This window comes from Spea bombifrons, chromosome 2 (assembly GCF_027358695.1).
Source record: "Spea bombifrons isolate aSpeBom1 chromosome 2, aSpeBom1.2.pri, whole genome shotgun sequence".
NCBI classification, from domain to species: domain Eukaryota; kingdom Metazoa; phylum Chordata; class Amphibia; order Anura; family Pelobatidae; genus Spea; species Spea bombifrons.
This window is the reverse complement of record NC_071088.1, coordinates 44,999,302-45,018,948: the sequence shown is the minus strand read 5'-3', so window position 1 is coordinate 45,018,948 and position 19,647 is coordinate 44,999,302. Positions and strand designations below refer to the sequence as shown.

The following is a 19,647-nucleotide window of genomic DNA, read 5'->3' as shown; positions in this document are numbered from 1 at the left end:
TCTACAGATGTATTAACCTCTAATATTGCTAGCATCTCAGACATGATAGATCCTTTTTTTTTATAATAAAATGCACCCTCTATCACAACACCTTGTCCCATGTTCTATTTACTGCACCCCTATGCAAATTTGTGGAACTTCATTGCTAGAGGGGACACTATGGATGAAACTCGTAATAACCATTAGTCCTTTATTGTATAACAACAAAGTCTTAATCACTTTAGGTAAATATTAAGTTGGCTCTCTTGGCTACTACCTGCTTTCAAGCCATCAAAAAATTGCATTAACATGCATATGTTTTCATGATTCTGTTTTTATTTTTTTTTCTGGTAATTCACAACCTTACAGTTGCAGGGTAATGGGTAACTAAGAGCTTTTTCTCTCTCCTTGTCGAGACATAACTCTCTTATACTGCAGTATGTCCTTAACTCCCTCCATCAAACCTCCACATTCCTAAATGATTCCAATTTCCAGAGTCTTGTAAGAATGGTTATTGCAGCTGTCGGCATTATCCAAGTTAATTTCTCTCTATGCTTTGTTGTAATGTATCTGGATCCCTCCCAAGTTCTATATTTGGACCAAGATCAATGCCCAAGTAGCAGAGGTTTTTTTTTATGAAATGCAGCACCTTAATCTTTTGTTGAACTAATTTACAACTTTATTGAACACTGGTTAGATGTTCTATTTTTATTATTGTGTGTTCTATTTCCTTACATTGCTTCCTTAAAGTGTGCAAAATGAGCTATTAGTATACACTGGTATATCTGGGGGTGGGAGGTATGCGTCTCAGAAATGCAATTCAATTAATTTACCTTCATACCTTCCAGCCATCTAAAACACTTGGGATTTTCTAAAACACCAAACTAATAGAATATTTTTTGATGTTAATAAAGCGGTTGCTTACTTGAAGGTTTGCTGAGTGCTAATGCAGTAGCCATTGGCTTTCAGGATGCATGTTTGAGAAAAATCCTTCATATTTTTGCACCTTATTGCAATACATTTATAGTATTGGTAGTCTATAGATTATTTCTAGCAGTTGCTGGTTTTGTGTAGTCTTCAGTGACCACAAACAGGCAAGGAATTCCACACACAAAAATTTAAATAGAACGAGGGTGGTGTTGTAAGCTTTTTATTCTGTACGGGGGGAAAAAAAATCTTTTTTTTTGTGTTAGGATTGTTATTGAAACACTTGGAAATTAAAACTGAAACTTGTGCAATGGAGCTGTTTAAAAACCTACTTTTATTTGTGCCTTCAGCAACACAAGAAAAGTGCAAATTTTTTTTGGTTGCATTGCTTGTTTTTGGTTCAGAATACATGTTTGGGTATACATGTTTAATTTTTGCCTGCTTTTCAAGCGCATGTGGTGGAAAGAAACCTCATGTTTACTTTGTACATTTAATGACTGTGATTCAGTAATATTTGCCGTTGGGCTTTACTCCTATCACAAACGGTGTTCTTGTTTAGTAGGCCACCCTCTAATGTTATTTTCTGTAAACTCAAGGGCCCAATAGATATGTGCGCACAGGTACACACTATGATCGGTTGAATACTGCTCATCAGAGACGGACATGTTTTCATGCGTATATTTTACAATTCTGTTATTGAAATGCACCTGTGTTATGGTGTTTACAGAACCCACCTTGGGAATGCTTATTACCTACAGATTTCAGGATCTACCAGTTCTCTGCTTCATTGTTAAACTACTGGTAGATGTTTAGTTCAAGGAACCATTGTAATGATGGATGCAGAGACGGGAAATTGATCTGACATGCTAGTTGTATTTCCTTCCATGCATCCCTGCTTTTATGGCCTAAATATTTAAACTAAATATCTTTAGACATCAATCATTATAGTGATTGAAAACCAAAAAGCACAAGTGATATGTAGTTAAATTTTCAAGTAATCATAAAAGCTTTGAACAGGCAACTGTCCCACACCAATGTCACAGCGACTTCTGGAAGCAGAGTAAAAGGAAGCACAAGGGTCATTGGTGCCAGGCAGCACACAATGCTCTTCATTTTGTGGCACCTGTCTCGGTTGACCCGCAGAACTAACCTCCCTGGATTCCCTTTTATGGTAATGATTAGAAATCATTCAAAATATCATCTTTATGCACTTAATGGGCTTTTTTTTAGCAGTGCCTTTATACATTAACAAATATTGATTATACGTTCACCGGCTTCCAGAGAGGAGGATCCCCAGCAGCGCTGCAGGGGACCTGGATCCTCCTCTCTGGCAGCCGGTGGACGTCTGTGCGATGTGAACTTCCCGGTGCTCCATCGAAAAAAGCTCGGTCAGATGTGCCGGCCAGCAGCGGAGGTTGTCTGGGGGTGGCATATAGGGGATATAAGGCATTTCTAGGAGGCAGAGTGGTATAAGGCATATCTGGTAGGCAGAGTGGCAAGCCTGGGGTCAGATCTGCATAAGTGTGTAACTGGAGGGCAGATTGGCAAAAAAAAAGGAAAGGAAAAAGAAATGTGTTTTTCTCAATCAGTTTTTATTGCATATGAAAAAATAGTTTGCATGTGAATTCATATTTACTAATAACTTTTTTAAGGTATTAAAACCTAGTTTGGGAAGTATGGTGTTTGGGTTCTTGTACCTTTTAAAAATATAGCTTTTAGTATGTCCGTAAAATAAGAAGGCGATTAGAGAAATGCCATTGTGATAGAGAAGTTTTGTGTGCACAATGACACACGTTAATGTCAATTTTAAGTTCTTTATTCTGCTGTTTGTTTTTAACACCCAGCTTGTTCCTAAATTTTCCAAAACAAAAAATTTGCATATTGTTTTTATCCGTTAAATCGAAAAAATAATTGGCCAACTAATTGATTATGAAAATAATCGTTAGTTGCAGCCCTACGGATTTCAGTGGATGTGAGGCAAAACTCAGGAGGTGAAGTCCGCTGGCTGACATCTGCTGAAATGGTGTTAATATAACTTTAATATAACATTATTTAGCAGTTACTGCACATGCCTGGTGCATAGCGGATAATGTGTACAAAAATCACATCACACACCAAATGATTTGGTGGCATCAGGCATATGCATATTAACAGCTTTGATTAAAATAGATTGTCAGGAGGGACAAGTAGATTCGGCTACCATTTTAGTCACTTGGACAAGTAGATTTAAAGAAAAAAGTGAATATACGGTAAATATATAGAACCAAATTATATTGGTTATCTTCAAGTTTATACATAATTTTACAATGGCTCAAACATTCCTGAAACATTTATAGCATAGGATCTTACTCTCACATGTTTGTGTTTTTATGTGGAAGGTCCCTTGATCATTAAATAAAACATTGCTCTAGAACAGTTTTGGTAAAAATAAATCATACCTGGCCCTATGTGAAAAAGTAATTAACTGATTGTGTTCTATTTCACTGAAACACATGCATGCCATGTTAAATCTAAACATGAATTAAAAAGAACCTGTCTTGCAAAGCGAAGTAGGCTAAAAAAAGTCTCAAAAAGCAGCCACAATCTAAGAAATTCAAGAACAGAGAGAGCCATTGGCATCTGTTAGCCTGAAAAGGGGTCCACAGACATTTCTAGAGCTCTGGGACTCCAGCGAGCCATTATCTACAAGTGAAGAACATTTTTAAACTGTGGTGACCATCCCAAGAATGGCCAGACTACCAATAATCCATCACAAATACCTTGACGACTCATGCGGAAAGTCAATAAAGAACCTAGACTAACATGTAAAGAACTGCAGGCTTCACTATAAGACACTTACATGTGCAAAAATGGCATATATGGGAGAGTTGCAAGGCAAAAACCACTGCTGACACATAGGCTTGCATCACATTTGACAGAATACCTCTTCATGACCCCCAAGACTTTTGGAATAATATTTTGTGCAGTAATGAGTGCAACCCATTACATCTGGAATTAACTAACACAGCACTGCTGTACCAAAAGTCAAACGCATTGGTAGTGTTTATGGTCTGGGGCTGCTTTGCTGCTTCAGGACCTGGGTGACTTGCCATAATTAATGGAATCATGAATTCTCCCCTCTGCTAGAAAATCCTGAAGTAGAACATTGAGAAACGTGACAGAAAGCTCAAGCGCAGTTGGGTTATACGGCAGGACAATAATCTGAAGTCCACAAGTCCACCTGTGAGTGGCTCAAAAGAAATTAAGGTTTTGGAGGGGCCTGGTCAAAGTTAATGCTTGAATCCAGTTGAGATGCTGTGGCATGACCTTAAAAATGCAGCTCATGCTGGAAAACCCTCTGTCAGAATTAAAACAATTCTAGCAAGAAGAATGGGCCAAAGTTCCTCCTCTGCAAACATTTGATTGCGATTGTTGCCAGAAAAGGTGGGCACAACCATTTGTTAGCTTTAGGAGGACAATTACTTTTTTCGTATGGGTGGATGTACTTTCGTATTTTCTGTTTACTCGGTCATTGCCTAATATTAAAATGACTTGGTTGATCTGAAACGCTTAAATGTGACAAATTAGCAATAATAGAAGAAATCAGGAAGGAGCAAATACTTTTTCACAGAGAATGCATGTCTTCTTTATTGTATCTCTTAATAGTGGAATGCATATCTTCTGAGGAAAATATTTTATATAAATTTGGTATCGGTTGTGTCATCAATGCTTAACGGATACACCAGGGAGTTGTCTGTTTCCGTGTTATATCACAAAGAAGGCAGGGCAAAGCATTGTAAATGTTTTCCCCTCATCAATACTTATGTTTGTCATTTTATAGCCCAATGTCCATTTGTTCAGCATTCCATTTACAGTTTCATTCTGTCCGTCTTTTTATTGTGAACACAGGTTCCTGTGACAGGTAAAACAAGACCTTCCAACATTGATACAATCTGTATCTGATACAACTGGAGCAATATTTTAACATGGTCTACCTCTTAAAAGCATCATTAAGTTCTCTCATTACTCTTTTATTAGAGACTTGCTCTGTTTCTTATCAGATTACAGAAGGAACATAACTCATGGTGCTGATTTGATCTCTTGTTAAAGAGGATTACAGTTTTGCATTAACTCAGATTGACACAGTTTGTAATTCGATTGTTGATACCCATCCTAGTGGTGTCGCATGTTTAACCCCCCCCCCAGTAGAGTGGTAGAAAAGGACAGCCATTCATCATCATTAAAGATGGCATTCAACACTGCCAGTAGGTAAGAGGGTCCTCTGCGGGAGTCTGTAAAAGGGCAAAACAGACACTAGACGCAGATACAGTTTAGTTGTTTAAATTCTAAATAGCTTTTAAATACTACAAACTACTAAATAGTTTTCACAGTGTTAATATTTTCTGTTCATGGCCAATAATCAATGGAAAGTAAATTTAAATAGATGTTTTACCTATGCGTAGTAGGTTCTTCTAGATTTGTACTATACATTACAGGCAATATATGGTAATATAATAAAAGTATATATATATACTAAAATGAATCTTTGCTGATGCTGCTGCATTGAATTATTATTGTACAAATATTTTATACAGCATCTTCCCACTACATGCATTCTCAAATTGCAGGTTTCACGGATGGGATGCTGTGTCTTCTAGCTCAGCTGTAATGTAGAAGCATAGACTGCATGCTACATTTAGTCTCTAAACAAACCCAAGGATTAAGATGTCCATTGCTAAAGCCAGAGCGTTCAGCTTGGACAGCCTCCTATCCTTTTTCAATTAATCCTCTAGGCACCCTTTGCCACTGGAACTTTGATGCCTACCGTAATAGGACACACAGGAAGTGGGGGGTTTCCTGGACTGCAACCATAAAGACATGTTTTGTGCTAGTTCTTGGATAGAATGAGTGACAGCTCGGTAATTGTTGACCAATGTATAACCTATAAAAATAATCATAGTCCAGGGCAAGCTGGATCCAACCCAGTAAGAAGAAGAAGAAAAACAACCAAACTAAAGGAGTAAGTGAAATCAATCAAACATGGGAAAATAAGTCATGAAAAATAAAGTGCAAAATATATTGTGCCCCCAGAATGTCAGTAGAATTGAGCTATTTAAAGTTTTATCTTTCATGGAAGCCCAACCTGAAATGGCTTTCCCTGAACTAGTAATCGTGAACACCCTTTGGGATGAACTGGAACGGTGATTGTGTGCCAGACCTTCTCGTCCAGCATCAGTGCCTGAGCCTGCAAATGCTTTACTGGGTAAATGGGCAAAAATTCCCACAGAAACACTCAAGTATCTTTTGGAAAGCCTTCCCAGAAGAGTGTAAGCTGTTATAGCTGCAAACGGTGGGCCAACCACATATTGTCTATGTATTTGGAATGCAATGTAATAAAAGTCCCTGTTAGTGTGATGGTTGGGTGTCCCAATACTTCTGTCCATATAGTGTATATCTATAATATACGGCTTGGAGCTGGATATGTCCACCCCAGTTGGTAGTGCCTTTTTACAGCTGTGTCTCTTTTGTGCTACAAGTCAGCAGCAGTTGCCGTTTAAGAGCATTGTTATCCTTCCCTGCAGCTCACATAGATGTGTGCGTGCTTCTTAGCATGTTAGTTGACGGTAGGGACAATGTGTTGGCCAACATGCAGTTTAAAACTAGTTAATGGTACATTTCTTTTACAAAATCACATATAATAAGCAAAAGGCTTGTGTATGCAGCATTGCTAGAATTCATCAAAAATAAAAAATGTCCATAGATACATTTATTGTTCGGGTATGTCCGTTTTAAGTTCACTTTTGATAAGAAAGTGATCAAAGGTGTACCCTTATGTCTTTGGCACAAGACTTGCACCCGTGCATATACCTAGCAAATGCATAGTTCAAATGTTATCCTTGGTACACCATCCTTTGTCTCTGTGCCATGAGCCATTAATTGTGTATAGGACTATACAAGAAGTATATGGTTACACACTGCACTGCTCATGCGCACATACCCACTAGTTTCTCTGCAGTCAAAATGCAATTGTGCACATAGCACCAGACTTTAGGTTAGTATAAGATACGTTTTGCAAAGGATTTTAATAGCACAAAATACGTACCAGGTGTCTTGCAGAACTATAATGGACCCAAGCAAGCACGCCGTTGTGGACTGCTACTGCATATTAATGAAACTCCATTCATGCAAGTTTATATGTGCCTTAATTTGCAGGGGTTGGAAGGGTGTCAGTGATCATTAAAGATTTTGTATGTTATGGCTTGAGTTCATAGGCAAACTATGAATGCACAAGTGACTTGCATTAACATACACAATGCTGTTTATCCATTTTCCATTACTTTACATGTCTTTTTTTTAACACAGAGATTAAAAATAATAATTCTATGCGTTTAAATTCTAGCTTTGCTTCTGGCGAGAAATAGGCTATTTCTGTGCATATTTGGTGATTCTTAAACCCCAGCTCTCTCATTTCTTTTCCTCCCTATTTGTCTCTCCCTTGATTTCCTATTGTTTAGGACCAGCACTGACCTCCTTAAATATTTATAAATCTTGTGTCTGATCTCATGAGAGGCAAGGCAGGGGTCACATGTCATCTTTGGTAATTTAAAGCCCCAGGGCTAAAAGCATTTGCACAGGTTTAAAGTACCCAATCCTGACCTGACCAAAAGAGAGGGAATTGAAACAGACCTTTCTGAATCTCCTCCAAGCACTGGGATGATGGTGATGATGATGGCTGGCTTGCTGTGTAATTTATAGCCTTAGCTGTTTGGAACCCCCTAGAAATGTGTGGCAGTGCCACCTTGTGGTCAAATGGTTTTCGCATTACTACTGTATTTTTCATTTTTCGTCCCCATTCCTCTTTCAGATTTGTCAGCGTTGACTCGTTTTCCCCTTACGCGTGCACGTATGAATATCACTTCATCCTTCACTTTTGACCATGTATACTATAACACCTTTATTAGGGACACTAAAAAAAAAAAAAAAAAAAAAAGGAAAAACTAAGCTCATGATATGGAAGGCGTTCTAGAAAACTACCAATGTGTATGATAATTTTGGGTTAAAATTGTGTTGATAGACATATATTTTCCTCCTTAGGCTGGCTAGATTATTTTTTTATAACGGCAATATCATTCTCTGCTCCCTGCATTAGGAGTTGTTGCTGTGCAGACAAAATAATCTAGTAGATTCCAGTTTTTTATTCTATTAATACATTCCTTTCATAGCAATGTTCTTTATTGTTGATCGATCACACAGAACTTGTGGTGTATGCCTTATTTTGGCTCATGCCATACGTTCCATTATTTTTCCCCATTTGCTTTTCTTAAATATTTAATGGTAAACATACAGTAATTTATTATAAGGCTTGTCAAAGTACACAGCTAGGTCCACTGCTTATTTTATTTATCAGTTCCTAATATGACCCCTGTTCCTCTTCAGAATGTAAAAACGTAAATTGGAAAGATCACGTGAATATTGAATTTAAAATTCAATTTAATCTGTACATTCTCAAAAGATCCTATTTTAAATTTTGTCAGATTGTTTTAGAGAACAACAAACAATTGAAGGCTAAGTAGCACCTTGTATTTTACCTTTTTATTTTTATTTTTTACAGTTTGAATATTCACTAAAACATTTGCAGTATGTTTATATTACAATAAATATTAAGCGCGCTCAGTATATATCTATCGACAAAATAATAAAATTAATATATTTACACAACCTGTGTGTGATTCTGAATGGTATCTTGGTAGGATATATCTTAAAATGAGACAAAAAACAGAAAACACATAATAGTGTAATATGTCAGAAAACGATATATTGATCAGACAACCATTGCACTCACATGCTTTATAGTAAAAGCAGGCGGTTTTTAAAACTTTTTAAACTATCAGAATATTTATTTACTTTTTATTCCCGAGTATGGTCTTTTTTCTTCATCTCTATCGCGGAGGTCTGGAGATGTGGGAAGCTGCTCTTTGAAACGGAGTCTGAAGATCCGGTACAATCCATTGGAGACCAAATCCCCGGAAAAGACCTTTTGAGGAGCCTGCTTTTACTATAAAGCATGTGAGCGCGATGGTTGTCTGATCAATGCTGAATTTACTGGGTATTAATGGACAACTGTTGGACCTGTTCTGTAGACCTACCGTTGTGTTACGTATGATAGGAATTATCCATTGTTGACCCACGTTGTTTTTGTTTTTTCTTTTTAATGTGAAGTGGTTATCTTTTATTCAGAGTTCTTGATATATTAATTCCAACACTTCATATTGATTATGCATTGCCCATCAACTGCCCTTTGTGCATTGACTACTCATTCATGATGTCTATGGCCTATAACAAAGTCCCTCAGGTTTAGGCAACCTTTCAAAGAATGCTGCCATGTTCCATGCCCATTATGCCTTTCTATTCAGCCTTTTTCTATAAACATCCTAATAATCATCGGGTGCAAAATACTAAATTATAATTTATACTGGTGGGACACTTGCTGTTACTGGTGTGCCAATTTTAATTATATATATATATATATATATATATATATATATATATATATATATATATATATATATATATATATATATATATTTTTTTTTTTTTTTTACCCATAATATACATTAGAAAAAAAAAAAAATTGGAATGACTTATTTTCCTGCCGCTAAGCAGTTCTGTTGTTAATTGAATATAGTCTCATTCCTCTGTCACAATGTCTTCAAATAGTCTGTTAAAGCCAAAACATATCCTTTTGATTTCTTTTCCGTTTTGAAAAAAAGAGATTCATTATTTTATATGTTGAAAAGTCATATTATGCATTTTAAATGATGATCAGGGGACCAGGTTTGTATGGGGCAGCCATAAAAAGACATATAGACCTGGCAATATTCATTCGGGGGGTATTGTATTGTAAGAATCGGTGCCTAAGTTTAGTGCTTTCCACATAAGAGAAGATAGTACACTCGGTGAATGCTTCCCAAAAAAATTACCAAAACAGGAGTGCTTTGAAAATCCTTAGAATGGGAACAAAGGAGGCGAAAATAAGGTTTGGTGGTCATATGTGAAATTTCAAGTAAATTTCTCAAATTAGCTTCGGATTTTGCCGTGAAAACTTGAAATCAGGGCAGATAAATAGGCAAATGCCCCTGCACCTTGTCAAGACAATGGCTTGATAAATTTGTCATTTGGCAATCTGAAATTGTAACATTTATACCATCTAATGACATATACACCCAGCTAATACTTTAATAACGCCTACATTTTACAACTACGGAATTCTGATAGAGGTTTCCGTCATGATTTATCCATTTATTTTCTCGCTGTATCCTGAGCTGCTCTTTCCCTCTACTCTCAATTTCTCTTTCCACTGCTAGGTTCGCCGAAATGTTTAAATAATTAAGCCTTGATACTTATACACACATGCTTTATGGCAAATGGTCGTGTGATTCGTGGTCATTTTTTCGTAGAAATAAGTTTTATGATAATATAGTGAAAATATTAAATTAGAAAATGCCTCTCTTAGGGTGATAAAATCTTACTACAGTGGAAATAGGTAATTATCCCTTTTATAGCCTAAATGACAGTTTAAAGAAATAAAAATGTTAGTATTCATTAATTTCTTTTTCTTGCTGTAAAGGGTAACTTTTAGGTTTTTTCTACAAAGCGAGAGACAGATTGCAGCCATAAAATTGTGTTTTCCTTTTGTGTGTTTACCTGTGCTGCTCAGTCGATTTGAAATATATGCTTTTGATTCGTGTGCAGGGCTGTAAGTTCCTTGCGGCAGGAGATGTAGCCATCTGCTTCCACAAGCAAATGTCAGCACAGGGTGGGAATTCTGTGCTTGTCCCAGGCACCAAGGAGCCTACTTAAAGGATGTAATTCGTGATGTCATCAACCACAACAGGTCCTCAAGTCTTTGCCTCTAAGTATACTTCCTAAGTATTTTTCTCTTTTGGAAGTATTGTTGCTTTCTGAAGGCTAAACCTTGGGTTTCCTACCCAAGAGGTATGCACAGGTTCTGGGTGGAGGTGCCCCATTTGGAGGGTCCTTGTACGGTATCAGCCTCCGTATAAGAATACAATTGGATGTGGTTCTTATGGACATACCTGGGAACTCCGGGTGAGCGCTGCTCCTCCAGGTCAAGACCCGAATCCTCCAGGTCGCGGGAGCAGGGTCTTGGCGCCCGCCGACATCAGTGTGCAGTCCTGGCCGCATACTGCAAGGGAAGGCTCCAGGTAGCCAAGACAAGTAGTTCCCAGGTATGCTTATGGATATTGAACCAAATTGTCGTTATTGAACAAGGACACTCATTTTTATACTGTGTAACAAGCTGTGAAAGTGATTCAGATTTGGTGACACGTGATAACATTAGACTTGTGTAAGAGAAGCTAATCAAGCAAGGAGAAACCAATATGGTAGAGGGAAATAACAGGGTTGGGGGTAGCTAATCGGGAAGAAACAGGGCAGAGATGACAGAACAGAGGACGATGCATAACAAACTGTTCCTTGTCATAGTATACATTTAAACACATCGTCTCCTTATATCGGATTATACTTAGTGGCATATTTAGGGTTTGTGCTGCCCTAATCCTGAATAAAATCACGCATCCACTAATCTTAATTTGACCCACCCCTTGCTGTCAAGGCCACTCCCATTCCACACCCATGCTCTATAAACTCCACCCTCTTCCTCTGTATAAAGTGCGGTTAACCAATTCCTTCTTGTTTTGTACATAATTTCAAATGCTTATCTATTTTAAGAAGTAATCTTTAAGGTAACTTCAACTATACTAGAAAGATTTGTTCGAATTGGCTGAAGCACAGGGCTATACGTAAAACATCAACAGCTGTTACTCTACATTGATACGTCAGTTGCGCCATACATACATGCCATCTTTGTCCCCAATGCAGCTTAAAACTGCCAAATGCTCACACACTTACACAAATATAATGCGGACATACAAACACTTATATAGTTTTCCCAATGCCATCTTTGTCCCCAAACAGCTAAAAACTGCCAAACTTGTGCATGCTTACACAAACATGCTGGCACACAGGCACATACACTTAAGTGCACAGACATTCTAAGATGCATACTCCCTCCTTCGCTCACTTGCCTACCTCAACCTCAGCTTTCCAACCTGGACCGGCCCATAGCTGGCCCACCCAAGTCACTGTTCCTAGTACAAAATTGCAAAACTTGCGGGTACACCCTCTTCTCCCCTGAGTCAAGTAGGGGGGCTGCCCCTTTTTTTGCGAAAGTTACCAGTAATGGAATCACAAAATTCAGTACACCTAAATATGTCCTATGTGACGGTGTTGAGAGACTCTGTCCCAAATCTGTGTAGATCAGATTTCTTAGAGGATTTTTTTTTTTCAATTTAGCTATTATGCATAGCCTGAAGGAGACTGGCAATATTAAAATGATCTGTTACCCTAGTGTATAAATACAGAGACAAGGTTAAATCTGCAAGATTGATGGGTTTAACGCTGCTTGGCTGACCTTGGTTAAGAGTTTGTACTCACAATCGCTGCTATTCTTGCTCGTAGCACTAAAGTTTTTACAGGGATGTAATGAAAGGATAATATTTCTAATACTTCTTAAAACATTGTCAGCAAGATTAGGACTGTACTTAGTACAGCATTTGGCACTAGAATGCTGTGCTTCAGATATAATTTTGGTACTTCAGGCATGGAGAGATAAATTGACTTGTCTAAGGTCACACTGAGTTGGTTGTGACCTATAGTCTTCACTTCACAGTCCAGCACCTCAGCCACAAACCTACTCTTTCCTCCAATGTGATGTGGCTCAGTCTTTTGTGTGTTCTATTTAACACAACCTAAAGACACACAAATATAATTTGGTACAAAGCCGCATTTATATTGTAATTACGATTTTGCCAAGCAGTCCAACAAAATGTATGAAAATGAAATTAATCTAATACTCCACAAAGCCTCTCTGATTGAATGTTTCACCATCACTCTGTAATTTTATATATTCCTATAAAATACCCTACTATGATTTATTTTTTTCTATAGCTTTTCTGAGAAGGATCTTAGAGTGGACCTCCTTTTTCATAATGCAGCTATTTTAGTAAATTTTAGTAAATCCTGTAATATATACAAAAAAATGTTACTGAACCTACTAGCGCTATATAAAAATAAATGTAATTTAATGCACTTTGTTGACTCATAGCAAATTTTGCGCAGATTCATGAGCATTTACGGCTTTAGGAGTTCTAATTGAGTCAATTAAATTACCAACCGCAATGTAGGCGAGGCTCATGTAATTGAAAGAGCCAAAATGTGTTACTACAGGGAAAGTATGTAGTATGTTGCAAATCCTTATGGCGTAGCAGAGTAGATGCAATGACGTTCTTAGCCTGAGCTGTGTGCCGTTGATGTCATCAGCATGACGTGCATTGACTTTTTCGACACTCATTTACCCAAAGGAGTTAAATAGGTTTGAATAGATTCAGATAGGCTTTCAGGCGGTCTTAACATGAACTCTGGATGTTGATCAGCATTGCCCACCTGTGTGTGAAATGATGCTGTATGAAAACACCGGTTTCAGCATTTCGGTGGCAGCTGCTGACATGTGAACCCTGCTGAGGGCAGTAAGTGCTGCCTACTACCTAGAAATTACACTGACATTGCAGTACAAACGGAACTTTTGTCTGAAAGAAAGACGCTTTTCCACATAGACGGGGCATTTACGCAAATAAGCCCAAGCAGATCCATTATTGTATTCCTTCTTCTAAAGGTTTAATCGCACAAAAATAGCACATGGTTTTAAATAGAATTGGGTTTCTGATCCCACATTTAGTTAAACCATGAAATTCAGGATCTTGAAGCTTAGGTTTTGAAACATGCCACGGGAATACGTTTAAGGAACTATTTCGTTTTTTGGGCTTTTTGCTTGTATGCTTCAAATACTGGTCCATTTTGTTGTTTTCTTCCCATGGAAGCTCTGCATGCAATCCAAACATTTGTATGCTTGTTTCTCCAAGTTTATCTTCTATCTCCAGCATTTAGTTTATTAATTTAAGTTCTGAGACGCTCCTCATTGAAAACAACTGTATTAAGATGAAGCCTTCCCTAAGATCCTGGGGCCAATCTCATCAGCACAGGTTGATTCGCGTTGTTACTCGGGGATGACCACCTCTTACTACGTATGTGATGGATCAGATTTAGTTTTCCAACGTGTAGACTGAATTATGCTAAACGTTTTCCATTGTTTTTGGGAAACATGGCAGGATCTCTAATGCTCTTTTGACCAATGTCAAAGTTTGGTGTGGTTTTTTGGTTCCATGTTACGTTAAAGGACTTAAAATTGCAGCAAAAGGTGCATTTTTAGGAGACTATAAAGCTGATTTCATGCTTGGCTCCCCCATGGCATAATTTACAAGCTGTAAAATTGTATTAAGCATCATAAAAGCACATGTATGCACGAGGCCACCCTCAGGTATCTAGAACTGCGTGGTGTGTCCTGCTAGTTTCATCTCGTTTTGTGTAGTAAAATATTTATATTTCACTCATAAATGTCAAGGTTTCATCAGGTAAGGGCAGGGGGATATATTATTGTCAGCCAATTTATTTGAAAAAGAATCCTTTATCTCATCATGTCTAGTGTTTTCTGCCAGCTGCAAAGGTTGTACATGTACACGGTGCATTTTTTTTTTTTACCATCCTCCCGAATAGTGAAATTTTAAATTCTATACTCTTCAATGCCGCAGTAAAATGAGTTCGAAAACGTCCAATCAAGGAGTTCAGGTGATAAAGTGTGTCTATTTGAAACTCTGCAGTACTTATTCCAATAGCAGCTATTAAGTAGGGCTCTTCTCAAACTTCCAAGTTGCTTGCGATTCCCAGAAATGAGAAACCGTCTTCAGACAGCTGAGGTTTGTGATTACTTGATTTCTGTATCCATTGCCTTACACGGAGTAAGGCTACATTTACTCTTTCTTCCCTTTCTGTTTGTTTTTATTTATTTTTAGCAGTAGCCTACAAACCTCATTTTTATCTAAAGTGCTGTATACATGATACAAATTGAATGTTATTGTTCGGTCACTTTCATTGTTTGTCAAGTACCATGGAGTCTAGCAAAATCTATGAAGACTAAATTATACCCCACATAGCCTCCCTGATTGAATGTTTCGTATTGCTCAGTTATTTTATACATCCCATTAAAATATCCAATTGTCTTCTTGTTTTTGAATAGCTTGCCTGAGAAGCATCTGAGAGAGAACCTCATTTCTGAGAGATTTGATATAATGTCCACCCTTAAGGAATTATTTGGAAAACTATTTGGTGTCCTTTTATTTTGCTTTACGTTTTAGCGACATGCATGTTTTTAATTATAAAATTGTATTTTGAAGTGCTGTCTGGAGGTAACTGCTCTATTTGATCTTGAGTTTGTGTTCTTACCATAGTTTGGAAGAACGTCTAGCACCCAGGCTTTGCAAGTTACGTACCAGATGACCTCATCTTGCTGAGGACCATGTATTCAAGTGCTTAGATGCCCAATGTATTTGTTGGCTGCACATTTTTTTCTTCTTCTTTAAGATAACATACCAATCTAACTATTTATACCCTGCCAGAGGGGCTTTTAACCCCTTAATGACAAAGCCCGTATATGTACGGGCTCAAAATGGGTTTAGGGACTGCCCATTGTCCTTAAGGGGTTAAAATATAATGTATATGGATTTGTCACCATGGAAGACTTCAACTATACTCGGCAATCTCTCCTTAGTGTTACTGATCTGTTGAGTGACAGAGAAAAGAGATTTTTCCCAACCATAAGGGAGGTCACAAAAGAATAAATAGTTTTTACATGTACACACTGTGAATGTTTTACATCCGTCTGTGACAATTTTTTTTTATTATACCTGCTCTTGGTATGGAAGGGCTGTGCAGTAAAATAGGAATTGAAAAGTGTTTATGGTGGAAACCCACATTAATAAAAAGAGAGAAAACACAAAATAGCCACACAGTGATATATCAAAATAACTACAATAACACATGAGGATGTGACGAAAATATAAAAAAATACTTTTTAACAATACTTTGTTTACATCAACATTTAATCATTTGTTTTTACTTGCTTTTGTTGCATCACCCAGTTCTTTGTGGAATGGTCCATTGCACCCATACCACAAAAGTAAAGTTTCCAAATGCTCTGTAATCAGAGCTAGGTGAGGATATGCACACTCTGAATGTGTTAACTGTTTGTTTTTTGTTGTTGTTTGTCTGTAATGTTTACATCAATTGATTTTCTTGTTCTTTTCTTCACAGAACTGAGCTTTACCAGTCCTTATTTGGGAAAATAAAACACTTAGAAGAGGAGAAGCAAATGTAACAAAAGCAAAAGTGGCTGATGAAAGAAGATGCCTTTCCGTGTCATTAACCAATATTCGTCATTTGCTGTAAATATATGTACATTATGCCTACATCTCTTCCATATATACAACTTTGACCTTTCCATGCTGCAGCTTTCTCATAATAAACAGTCAAGTATACGTATGTATGTTTGAGTGCCCCGTAAACATCTTTACTGTTTTACTGGAACCACATGAGACTCCCTACGTTAGGGACACCACATCTACCATTTATTCTCCAGGACACATACATTGTACATGTTACTGACCAGCACCACCCTGCGTTCAATAGGATGTGTGTTTTATTCCCTTCAAATGCATATTACAACGTTGTTGTAAAAAAAAAAAATGTGCGAAAATGTTTTCATATATTTAAACAGTGTTTGCCACAGCGAGCACTATACAGAAAAATGACTGAATTTCAGCAATACCAATAAATTAGGTGATTTTGCTATTTTAATTTCTGGCTTAAATCATAATTGCACATTGGTTGTTGGCCTTTTCTGTTCAAAATCATATTTCATGTATACTTTTTTTTTAATGCATACAGCAATCAAATGTACAGCATTGTTTTTAAAATAGAATGAAATGGAAAATATAGTTACCTGCAGAGAGAGAGTATTTTCATAAAACTCCAAAATCTCTATAGCTTTCTAATTTGAAAAAGGGAGATTTTCAGTTTACAGATGTAGTGACACAAAAAATAAGGGTAATGACCGGGTACAAAACATTGTCGGTTTCTGTACTGGGAAATGGAATAATTTCTAAATGCATTTGTGTAGAGGTTCGCAGTCAAATCTGGGGGGGGGGGGCAGATTTAGTTGGTTTTTTTTGGAGCCAAAACAAGTGCGCTTGTAGAGATCACACAAAGTTGTCAAGCACAGCATTAATTAATGTCAGAGCCCATCTATGCTATAACATTTGTATTGGAGAGGAACATTGAATGTTAAATATGAAAGAGAAGAAACATTTTTTCACTCTTCCCGGGAATCAAGCAGTACGGATTTGCATAACTTAAACAATCACACCACTTTCCCTTGTTTGTAACATGATTTTTTTTCTAAATGTGTTTATATATGGTATCAATGAGACTGCTCTGCTGTACAAAAAAAAACAAAATATTCTTATGTTAATTGCTTTGTGTATTGACGACTTTTTTTTTTTTAACACATGCACCACCAAACTTCAAATGAAAAATAAATTATTGGAATTACATATTTCATGTTAATTTATTGGCAATATTCATAGAACATCATGTAACTTTTTTTTTTTTTTCCTAGATTCTTTTTATTACTGGGTTAAGACCATTTTAATCTGATTTTATGTAGTCTCTATTGTACGCAAGTTTGCCATAATGGCTGTTATTATATTTCAATTATATGGGTAAAGTCAATTTCCAAAGGACATCACTGTGTCTTAATAACATTAAAATGATTGTTTAAAGGCAGTTACTTTGGATTCCTTATTTCTCATAATGCAGAAGGGAACTTTCTGCTATTGTCTGTGAGTGTGTGTTTGTGAGATATAGATATATATATAGATATATATATATATATATCTATATATATATATAGATATATATATATATAGATAGATAGATAGATATATATATAGATAGATAGATAGATAGATAGATATATAGATATATAGATAGATATATAGATATATAGATAGATATATAGATATATATATAGATATATATATATCTATATATAGATATATATATCTATATATCTATATATAGATATATATATAGATATATATATAGATATATAGATATATATATATATATATATATATAGATATATCTCAAAAACATTGAGATGCAATTTAACTTTTCTTTCACTATTCTATGTATAAGTAAAATTTAATGTTTTTTGTATGTGTCTGTAGAATCCCCTCCCTTATATATTTTACCCCTTTTCCATGCAACCCAGTAAAATGTCATGCAGGAGATGTTTGGCCAACGCATCTCCCTGCACATGATATACTCACCCCCAGTCAGCTCCAATGCTGTGTGCGGGTTTTGTTCAGACCCCCATGCGCAGATGTGGGTAGTGTCCATTTGATTTAAGTTGGACCGCTTTCCTGCCACTGAATGCTTCAAACAGCCATTTAGTAACCAGAATAATAGGACAATGGAGAAGGACAGACTTTTCTCTATCAGATTAGTGCTTTCATTTTATTTATTCTGTTGTGGAAGAATGCATATTAAACTACTGAGTACTTTACTATACGTTCTTTTTCAGAGCTTACTTCAGGGACATTAGCCCTTTAACGGCAAACCTCGTTGGCTTCTCAGAGTTAATGTCTGATTTCCAAAACAACTTGTTAGTCTACCTTGATTACCTACTATGTCCAGAACGACTGGTGCATATGAATTTTGGTCATTTGCAAAATTGACTTTGGTCCCTTTAACTCGGTTTAAATGCATTATGTTAAAAAAGATAATGAACAAGCTCTATCTTGCCTCAGACCGCGTTCTAATGTACAGAGCTGGAAAAGATGTTTTCTACTTGTGGTTTTCAGATATAATCTACTTAGTAATTGGTGAGTTGCAATTGCAATGAAGTAGATATCCTAATGAGGTAACCTGGGCTTAACGTATCTAACATTTCCTTTTTTCCATTTCTATTATATGTTTTGGAGGAGGTATCTGTCCAATATATTTGTGGCAAATATGTTTTGTTTTTTGTTCTTTTGCATTTTTGTAAAGAGGCTTATTTTATTTATGCCTTTTCCTTTTTTGAGGAAAATTAAGCGTCTGTAAATCTGTTAAGCCAAATGAAAAAGTTGGGTTCCTAATATTAAAGAATGAAATGCTACAGCAAATAAATGCTAATTGTATTACCTGTCTAAAATAATAAATACAAGGAATCTCTGAGGCATCCGGAACATAGGTTATTTAATAGCTGCAGGAAAAAAAAGTATGATGTCTCATCTGTAATTGAAATTATGGTATCTACAAATCAGCTTGTTTGAAATATTTTTTAAATAACTTGCAAATATTTATTTGTGAGGATTTGCTGTATATAATAGTAGTTCATGCAGTACAGATACAGCAACTTTCTAGAAATCATCTTATACAAGGAAAGTTTAGCCTCCACAAAACTATCCTTTAACCATCTGTTGAAACTAAAGTATTGGTAATGGGGACTTGCTTTTATTAACAATTGTTGTGGCTCTTAAAAGGGGCGATGTAACTGTTGCAGCTTTTAGCACGTTTCACGTCTTAAAACATGAATATCTTGTGTTTGTTGGCTTGTCATATAGTTTATTTCTTTTGGATGTAGATATTTAGTTAAATGGGAGATAACATGAAAAACCAAATCGTTTTTAGAGTGCTATATAAAATAATGTAGGTTAGCATTAAAGAGAACATGTTTTGTTCCCA

The 19,647-nt window shown here is 36.5% G+C and overlaps 1 protein-coding gene across 1 annotated transcript in view; it reads left to right on the top strand.

Annotated features, from left to right (window-relative positions):
• AATF (apoptosis antagonizing transcription factor) overlaps positions 1–16,854 on the top strand; it is a 64,992-nt gene extending 48,138 nt beyond the window's left edge. The window contains exon 12 of the mRNA XM_053457695.1: positions 16,171–16,854. Within this exon, the coding sequence (XP_053313670.1) occupies positions 16,171–16,234 (64 nt within the window). The 3' untranslated portion in view covers positions 16,235–16,854. The remainder of the gene's footprint in view (positions 1–16,170) is intronic.
• The last annotated feature ends 2,793 nt before the right edge of the window (positions 16,855–19,647 follow it).